The sequence below is a fragment of the Vanacampus margaritifer genome, chromosome 17 (assembly GCF_051991255.1).
Source record: "Vanacampus margaritifer isolate UIUO_Vmar chromosome 17, RoL_Vmar_1.0, whole genome shotgun sequence".
Classification (NCBI taxonomy): Eukaryota; Metazoa; Chordata; class Actinopteri; order Syngnathiformes; family Syngnathidae; genus Vanacampus; species Vanacampus margaritifer.
The window spans coordinates 18,960,760-18,969,905 of NC_135448.1; the positions used below are offsets into that span (position 1 = coordinate 18,960,760).

The following is a 9,146-nucleotide window of genomic DNA, read 5'->3' on the forward strand; positions in this document are numbered from 1 at the left end:
AGGTCACATAGCCTGTGCAGTAGGCCACTACACAACATTTGCCAGTTGAGGCAGATTTCAGAACCTCTTCAGGGTGATGAAGACAGCGACGATGAATTGGAATCAGAATCATCTTTATTGACCAGGATTTTGTTTCTGCATGATAAATTGAGCTTGAAGGTATTATTTGATTACTATATTAAGTGTAATCTTTGCGTGTTCAAAAATAATTGAAAAATGAGATCTGATGAAAAAGCCTTCTTTATAAAGAATTTATTTTAAGAGCTCTTAAAAGACACAAGAGTAAATGCTTACGTTCAAAGGTGATGTTAAGCCTCCAGTGTGTCCATATGAAAAACACAACAGTCGCTTTATAGATGAAAAAAAGCATACTCCTCCTCTGAGGCTGGACAAAAGGTTAGCAATTATAATAGACAGACAGGTGATTTACTGACATGTTTACTCCAGTTTCGTCCAAAGCCGGAAATATATGATTGGACAGGTACTACCATGCGACCTAGACTCCCTCGGACCCACAGTGTTATCACCCTGAGAACATGCCCCCCCCACTGCATTCCTATCTCACCAGCTGGAAGGGAGTGAAAAGTGTTATTCATTACACTACAGTTATATGTCCAATATATTTCACACAAACATTATCACAGTTATATGCCATCTATATACTATAAGTAAATTCATAAACAGTAAAAAATATGCATAGAAAATGTTAAATGTCTTCAAGCTCCACTAGATATTGCAGTAACAAAAAAGCAACTACGACATACAAAGACACGACACATAAAGAGTCTTTATGACACCACAAGAGAGAGAACCTAAACCAGGGGTGGGCAAACTTTTTGACTCGCGGGCCACAATGGGTTTGAAATTTTGACAGATGGGCCGGACCAGGAGCTATTTGGACCTCATAGCACAGTAAAAACACACAGATAAATGTACAACCCAATTTACTTCTAGTGTGCACTTAGGACTGCGTTTTTCAAATGTGCAAAATCCACATATTTAAAACAGCTTTTCCAATAGCTTCATTTTTATTGTTTTAGCTCAACTTTTGCGGTGTTTTTATGCTTTGTAAAGTGACCTGGGGTGCTCTGAAAGGTGCTGTTTTTAAATGAAATGTATTATTATTATGATTATTATAAAATAGCCCTAATCCAGGTAGTACGTTTGCCTCAATGAATATGCAAGATGCGGCATTTACACACTATTTGGAAAAGTGGGAGGAGAAATGTAAATAGATTATAATAGCACATACACTGTGATCTGTCAAACCTGGTGACTGCATCTATTATTAACTCTTTGACTGCCAAAAACGTTAAATAACGTTTAGTAAAATCCTATGGAGGAATCCCAAAGACGTTAAAAGACGTTTTTTTTTCAAAACAGAGGTGAAACTAACCATTTTCTTTTGTTGATTACTGAAAAACGGAATAAGGTAGAAACAAACTTTTTTTTCTGATGAAAGATGAGAGTCCAATCTTTCATTTGGTAGTATGTGTGATTCCATAGTCCAAACACATAATTTTCTGTGGACCTTGAAAGATCAGTCAAAAATGCTTAAATCGGCTGGCACCCACGGCATCCCTTTTCTGAAAACGTCTGGCAGTCAAAGATTAGTTAATAGATTTCAATTCAAGGCGTAAAGTTAAAGACTGATAAGAAGACGTGACGCACGTGAACGCCAGGGGCTCCTGGACTTGCATGCCGCACCTAGAGAGTGTGAAGTGAGATAAGAGTTGTTTCTTCTCTTTCTGGCATGTAATCAGATGCCCCGATTAATACATATAAGGGGACTATTTGAATGATGAACCAAGAGACTCTGTACCGATCAAACTAAGGCTGCAGTTTTCTCTTCCTCATGAGTAATAAATTTGGAACCAGATGCTTCTTCTCTCTTTATTTGATGAATGTCTACATCTGAACCTGACAACGAGCTTATCAGTGAGACCCCCGACCCAGTGATCATATTTTCCGGGTGTGTAGAAGTTATATAGTCTAGTATAGTCCTTGGTATGACCCGGCCGGGAATTGAACCCAGGACCTCCCAGTCTCAGGGCGGACACTCTAACCACTACTCGGCCACGGAGCTGAACAAAAAAAAAAAAAAAAAGATTTTTTTTTCTAGCCGGATTGAAACGCATAACGGGCCGTATTTGGCCCGCGGGCCGGGGTTTGACCTAAACGAATCCTTCTCGAAGCCCCCGTCAACTCCTTGGTTTCGACCGCGTTACTGCGGGTGGCGATAAAGGGGAGCTTTAACCCTAAGGTATCTCTTGTATATAAGGGATGGAGCGACCCCATTCGGGCTCTTTATATACATGAACCAATTTGAAGGCGTCAGCGGAGTTTTCCTTTGGATCGTATGCCGAGAAACGTTTCTTGGGAGGAGCAATATGGCGGCCTCGCGACTTCAAAAGTCTTGGCCAGTCGGCTATCCAGTCATATATTCAGATCAGTGTTTATATTACACATTTCTTTTTCTTAAAAAAAAAAAAAATGCACCTTTAGACACATTTTATATTTATTCTAGTGACATGGCATTGAATTAGTTCTGAAAATATAACAAAAACAATAACGCAACTCACACAAAAATACACAAAAGACATCAGTCATTGCACCTATTGCATGCTTGGTCTGACACGCCCACATGTGCCCCGGGGCGGGACCACCCTACGCGGAGAAAAGGGCCCCCTCGGAACGTAACACTCCGTCGCCTATAACGATCAACTAATATCCGATTGTCATTCATACCCGGCACGCACGCAAATAATAAAAACGGACAAAATGAAAACAAAGCACAGAAAATCAACAACAAATCCAAATGACTTTCATGGCAGCTCCCCAAACTAAAAGATGAATGGAGTGATTGGATCACTTTTGCACCGCACGGTACCAGCTTGGCTAAGTACTACCGACTAAAATAGTTGAGCATTAAGTCGTGACGTTTGTGTCAACGCTTGAGTTCGGACTACTTCAGATTAGCCCGGAACTTCAGGTGGGACAGTACAGCGATTTCCACCTAAGGCTCCGGGAACTAAAACTATCATATCTGAGCCAAGTAGGTACCGTGTGGTGGAAAAGAGACAATAGTGGAAGAGGCTTAGTTATCACACGCACACACACACACACACACACACACACACTCAAGCACTTGTTGCACACACATAAACACCATCTAAAAACCAACAGTTATTTGCTGGAGCAGATTCTTTTCATTCATTTAGTACGGCCTCCGGAGGACTTAAAATGATCTCCGATAGCGAAAACTTTCCTCACCCTGATGTCAAATCTCATTTGGCTCATTTGAGCATCCTGCCAGTCTCTAAAATCCCAAAAAAAAAAAAAAAAAAAACCTCTACCCTTCACCAAAAGCCTTCCCCTCCTTGTCGCATCATAGCTCATCATGCGAGGCAGCTTCGTCGGCTTTGAGCTTGAATTCAGCGGCGGTGATTTTGCCGTCGCTGTCGCGGTCCTGGTTGTTGAACATGTTGTCGATGATGCGCTGCGGGTCGAAGCCGGGCGCCAGGCGACCTCTGCCTTCGCTCACCTGCTGCAGGATGTACTCGCTGAACTGGACGGACAAAAGACCAATCAGTACCGCGGATTGGCAACAAAATGGCCGCCGTGGGGCTACGTACCTCGGCGGCTTCCACCTCCTCGTTCTTGTCCTTGTCCATTTGGGCGAAGAGGTCCCCGCCCACCTCCTCATTCCAGATGAACATGTAACCTTCAGGGAGCCCGTCCTCCATTTCCATCAACTCGATGTCGAACACCAGAACCGCACTGCCTGGAACCTCGTCAACTAGACACAAGTTTACACTTAGCTTAGCTTTAGCCTCTAATGTGTCTCGACAGGCTCAATTGGTACGTTCGCTTCCCGCAAATGAAATCAGAAGACTTCAAATTGCTTCTGGGAACGTTTTTCGCCGGAGCTTAAAAGCGGAAATGAAGCAACAGTGTGTACTTTGTGTTTGTAACTTACTAACTCCTTCTTCTCCATAGCCGAGGTGCGGGGGGACTACGAGGTGCCTCCGCTCGCCCACGCACATTCCCAGCAGCCCCTCCTCCATCCCGGGGACCACCTGATTGGCGCCCAATACGATGTTGTACGTTTTTCCATAGCTGTGCCTTCAGTCACAGACAGAGAAACACGATAGATTTATACAAAACCACCATTACGCGATTGGCAAGAAAAAAAAAATCACCTTGGGAAGGCTTGGGAACTGCAGCAATTTGATTCAGAATCAATTTTCGATTCAAAATGATTTGATTGACAATTAGTTCTGCTTCCATTTATAGTTGATTAATAAATTTAAAAAATGGTGCCCCCTCTCTCCCACACAATCACTCACGTGGAGTCAAGAGAGCTTCCGTCCATGAGCGTGGCGTTGTAGTGATACTTGACAAAGTCCCCCTTCTTGGTCAGCTTGTCGCAAGGTTCCGGCTTGCTGGTGACCGTCATGGTGGCGTTGTCTGACGGGTTGTGGAAGTCGATGATGTGCACGTCAAAAACCAGCACGGCCGAGCCGGGGATCTTTGAGCCGGTGCCCTCCTCGCCGTAAGCCAGGTGCGGCGGGATGGTGATGGTGCGGCGCTCGCCCATGCACACGCCGATCAGGCCCTCGTCCATGCCGGCGATCACGTAGCCGCGACCTACGTAGGTGTCGTACGTGCGGTTACGAGAGTAGCTGTAGGAGGGGGGGAAACAAAAATATTCATTAAAATATAGAACATTGACTTAAAAGTGACATCTACAGAATTTTTGGGTGGTCTATTACTGCACTTTACGCAAGCAAGTTAATTTTTCGTTACAATATCATACAGTGCTATTATTTATTTATTTTTGTACACATTTGTTCGAAAATGTCATGTTTGAGGAAAACTATCATTTAATTGGTAACCCAAATGAATGTTATTCCTCATTTGAATTTGGTTGGCAAATTTAGGCGTTTTAAAGGGCAAAAATGTCACATTTCAATTGTAAAATACACTTTCCTATCCAAATTCCACTTTTTTTTCCCCTTAAATGCAACGTTTTGTGACCGGCATGATTGCAATGACTATATGGAGAAATGCTGCCATCTTGAGGCTCTTAGGAGAAGTGCAGCTTTCCGCAAGTAGCCCTGGATCATTGAATGCAGACTTGCAAAGTGCAGTTCGAGGCGGAAGGTGGACTTAAACGCTTGACTCCGCCCACACGGATTTCCCCAAATGGCTTTAAATAAAAAAAATCTGATTTAATGAAGCGCCGTTTTATGACGTAAAGTTATTTCTTAAAAATGCATTATAGAGCAACAAAAATTACATAAACTCAACCCTGAGTCAGTCGGGGCGGAGCTAACTAAACGGTTTGACGGAAGAGGTCTTAAGTGAAGTACTACGTGTCCTCAGCAGATAGCGTATCCCTGGACGGTTGAGGTTAGTATTTGGGTTTTGATCCGTTTTTAATTTTCGTTGTGGGGTAATGCTGCCATCTTGAGGCTGTCAGGGGAAGCGCACCCCTCGCAACTTGCCCCACCTGGAGTCGAAGAAGGTGCCGTCAAGCAGGCTTCCATTGTAGTGGTACCGCACAAAGTCTCCCTCCACCGACTTGCGGGAGCACGACTCTGGCACCTGCTGGTTGCTAACGGTGATGCCGTCGCTGGGGTTGTGCAGATCCAGCAGGACCACGTCGAACACCAGGGACGCCTGACCCGGGATGTCGCTCCCTGCAGGACAGCATTTTGGATGTTCGTTCCAGCGGGATACAGACAAAAAAAAAAAAAGTGTTTGGTGCTGCACTTACCGTCTCCGTTCTCGCCATATCCGAGCGAGGGTGGCATGGTGATGATGCGCCTCTCGCCCAAGCACATCTCCAGCAGGCCCTGATCCATGCCGGCGATCAGCCAGCCGATGCCCACGTAGGTGTCGTACGTCCGCAGGCGGGTGTGGCTGGCGGGATGGCGGAGGTTGTATAGTTTGGTCAACAAAAAAAGGGGGGACGACCACTTTCGTTCGACAAACATATTATTTAAAATAAAATATCGTGCTTTTTGAAAGAGGATATCCCGATTTGAGTCAAATCTGCCATTTTTAAGTCATTCATATTTCATGCACCTGGAGTCAAAAAGCGTCCCATCGAGCAGCGTGCCGTTGTAGTGGTAGCGCACGTAGTCGGACACCGCCACCTTGCGGGAGCAGACGGCGGGGGTGTGGTAGGTGTTGATCTGCACGCCGTCCTCGGGGTTCCACACATCCAGCAGCAGCACGTCAAAATGGAGGATGGCGTCCGCCGGGATGGTGTCGCCTGAAAGACGCGCAAACACACACACCCCGACGTGAAACTCTCATTTGAAACCTTAACACTTGTTTCAAATGCTTCTCCTGGCTTGAAACAAGCATTTTAAACCCTAGACAAGGAGAAACCCTCAATTGGAACCAAATCTCTCCCCGCCGCATAGTGAACGCACCGTATCCTTTTTTGCCATAGGCGAGTCGCGGCGGGATTTTGACCAGCCGCCTCTCGTTGACGCACATGCCCACCAGAGCTTTGTCCATGCCCTGGATCAGCTGGCCCTTCCCCACAAACACGTTGTAGGTGCTGCCGCGGTCGTAACTGCAACACAAAAAGGGGCTTGGTTTAGAACGGATCCAGAATTGAATTCATTTGAGCGTTCACATTGGAAGCTAATTTGAAAGCGGATCTGGTTCTCTTTGTGATCCACTTCAGGTCTGAGAGGCAAATGCAAGTCGGCGTGAACCTGAGCCACTTTGCGTTTACATTAAACAAAACAAATAGTGACCACATGGAATCCAAGGAGGAGTCAATTTTCTTTCTGGTCCAGCGTTCTCTTCCAAGTCTGAATGGAGTGATACTAAACCAAACCACTTTGTGATCACATCAAGCAAACCTAATTGAGACCACAGAGCATTTGTTTTAGTAAGTTCAATCAAAGAGGCATCCCATTTTGTCTCAGTCCTCTTCTGGGACGAATGGACCTCAGGCAATACTGTACAGTACAGGGCAAAGTGTTCACATTGTTCATTAATAAACAGACCACTTAGAAAGTGCTCTTAATAAAAGTACGAGTGTCCATATTCTGCATTAATTCAAATTGCAAGTGTTATTTGGGTCGTGTTCTACATGAGCATATGTGCCCCATGCACAGCTGAGACATGGTGCCTGCGTGGCTCTCGGTACCAACCCACAAGCCTTGCAGAAGTTCTCACGTCGCACCAACTGCGCGTGCGCGCGAAGCTCACCTGGAGTCGAACTTCTTGCCGTCCGGGAACATGCCGTTGTAATGGTACCGGACGTAGTCACCGACTTTGACGGCGCGCGCGCACTTTTCGGGCACAAAAGTCTTCTCGATTACAATGTCGTCTAACGGAACCAGGGGAGCGCTGCAGGCTGCCAGCGCCACCAGAACCGCCAGATACCCGAACCCGTTTACGCCTCGCTGCATTTTGTTGTCCGTGTGGATCGACTTTGCGGAGATGGTGAAAGTTCTTTATTCTGTCCTTCTTTCCTCCCTTCCTTTCCCGGGTGGTTTCCTTGCAGTCTATGGCGAATTGGACCAAAGTTCTGCCTTCCCGGTCCCTGCGTGTTAAGAACCCGCAGTCAAGTTACAAGTCTCAATCACAACATCCGGTTTAACGTCCAAAATTTAAAGCTCCATTACCAATTTTAACAGCTTTCTTCTGAATGCAATGTATTGAAATTGATATATCGACGCAAAAGGGATTTATCATGAGCAACAGACGAACAAAACGCAACCTAAAGTTAGTTTATAGTGGTTTTATTTTGACAACTTCCGAGTTTAGCCGAGCTCTCTCTACGCAACCTTGACACACCCAAGTCTTGAATGGGACAGCTTTTTTTCGGGGTACCACGTATCGCACATGCGCAGTGGATCCTCGGCAAAGTGTCAACGTGGTAGGGGTCTCCACGTACTCACGCACGGACGTACGTAACACCCCACTTCCGGGTTTACGTCGCTATTGGGTAAACTTAACTACATTATAATGTTTTTTAAGGTCGAAAACAGCATGTTAAAGTGCTTTAACGCGCGATAAAGTAAGTTTTTGGGGTGTTTTGGAACTTTTGGGACGGGGATAAGCGCGGAGGAATGTCTCTACGTGGCAGTGGGCGGGGCAAACTTGTAGTCTCACCGGGGTTCTAATAATTAGGCACAGAGACCCATCATGTCCGCCCTTTTTTAAAAAGAAATCTTCTCCAAAAACAAACACAATTCGACTAATGATAACCCGTTATCGTATTAGGCAGTTAATGGTGTTCTCATCTAATAATAAAAAAGTAAAACGTTGTGATTTGGGAGGAGCAGCTCCGGAGTCTCAACTCCTCCTCACGGAGAGCCTCGGTCCGGCTCCTTGAATCCAGTCGAGTCGGCCCTCCCAAATAAACAACATGGCACCCTCCACGCTGCCGCTTCTGGTGCTCCTCTTCGGCCTCGATTCGGTCCGTTGCCAGTACGAGAAGTACAGCTTTCGAAGCTTCCCCCGGAGCGAACTCATGCCGCTCGAGTCGGCCTACAAGTACGCGCTGGACCAGTACACGGCCGAGAAATGGGCGGACACGGTGGAGTACCTGGAGGTGTCCCTGCGCCTCTACCGGCTGCTGCGGGACAGCGAGGCCTTCTGCAACCTCAACTGCAGCTCGGTCAGGCAAGAAAACGAGACCAAATTCGCGGAATTCCCCGAACTGCGAGCCTTCGGCAACGTGCTCCAGAGGGCCCAGTGCCTGAAACGATGCAAGCAGGGGCTGCCCGCCTTCAGGCAGGCTCTGCCCAGCCGGGACACCCTGAACGAGTTCGAGAGGAGGGAGCCCTACCGGTACTTGCAGTATGCGTACTTCAAGGTGAGAGCAAATGAGGGGTGCGATGAGATCATTATGATAGTCCATAATAATCGATATCACTTTTTTTGGTTTGCTCTCGAACCAGTACACGTAGCAACGTGACAGGATCTGTCAAAACGTGTTAGAGTACAATGCAGAAAGAATTTTGAAAATCAGATGAAGCGTTCCAGAGAAATTAAGGTTTTTGTGTGGGGGGGAAAAAAATGCCTATTTTAGGAATGTTTTTGTGCGATATCGCATGACACTTCAAATTAAAGTAAACCAGTATATCTTCATTATTTCTCAACATTCT

General features: G+C 46.0%; 2 protein-coding genes across 2 annotated transcripts in view; one reads left to right on the top strand and one right to left on the bottom strand.

Moving 5' to 3' along the window:
- Window positions 1–2,496: 2,496 nt before the first annotated feature.
- On the bottom strand, window positions 2,497–7,797 carry fkbp9 (FKBP prolyl isomerase 9). The gene is made up of 9 exons (XM_077549124.1): window positions 7,240–7,797; window positions 6,447–6,592; window positions 6,094–6,283; window positions 5,783–5,928; window positions 5,516–5,705; window positions 4,350–4,685; window positions 3,980–4,125; window positions 3,636–3,799; window positions 2,497–3,568 (listed from the first exon to the last, which is right to left on the bottom strand). The coding sequence occupies exons 1-9, from the start codon at window positions 7,440–7,442 to the stop codon at window positions 3,389–3,391; spliced, it is 1,701 nt and encodes a 566-aa protein (XP_077405250.1). The 5' UTR covers window positions 7,443–7,797; the 3' UTR covers window positions 2,497–3,388.
- A 199-nt stretch (window positions 7,798–7,996) lies between these two features.
- Window positions 7,997–9,146, top strand: part of crtap (cartilage associated protein) — a 6,545-nt gene continuing 5,395 nt past the window's right edge. The window contains exon 1 of the mRNA XM_077549126.1: window positions 7,997–8,854. Coding sequence (XP_077405252.1) covers window positions 8,405–8,854 — 450 coding nt within the window. The 5' untranslated portion in view covers window positions 7,997–8,404. The remainder of the gene's footprint in view (window positions 8,855–9,146) is intronic.

Excerpts from the sequence above, each read along its gene's own strand:
- fkbp9 (XM_077549124.1), bottom strand. The coding sequence starts at position 7,442 with ATGCAGCGAGGCGTAAACGGGTTCGGGTATCTGGCGGTTCTGGTGGCG. Across the intron at positions 6,284-6,446 it reads CTATGGCAAAAAAGGATACG|GCGACACCATCCCGGCGGAC; the intron begins GTGCGTTCACTA and ends CGCGTCTTTCAG. Across the intron at positions 5,706-5,782 it reads ATATGGCGAGAACGGAGACG|GGAGCGACATCCCGGGTCAG; the intron begins GTAAGTGCAGCA and ends GCTGTCCTGCAG.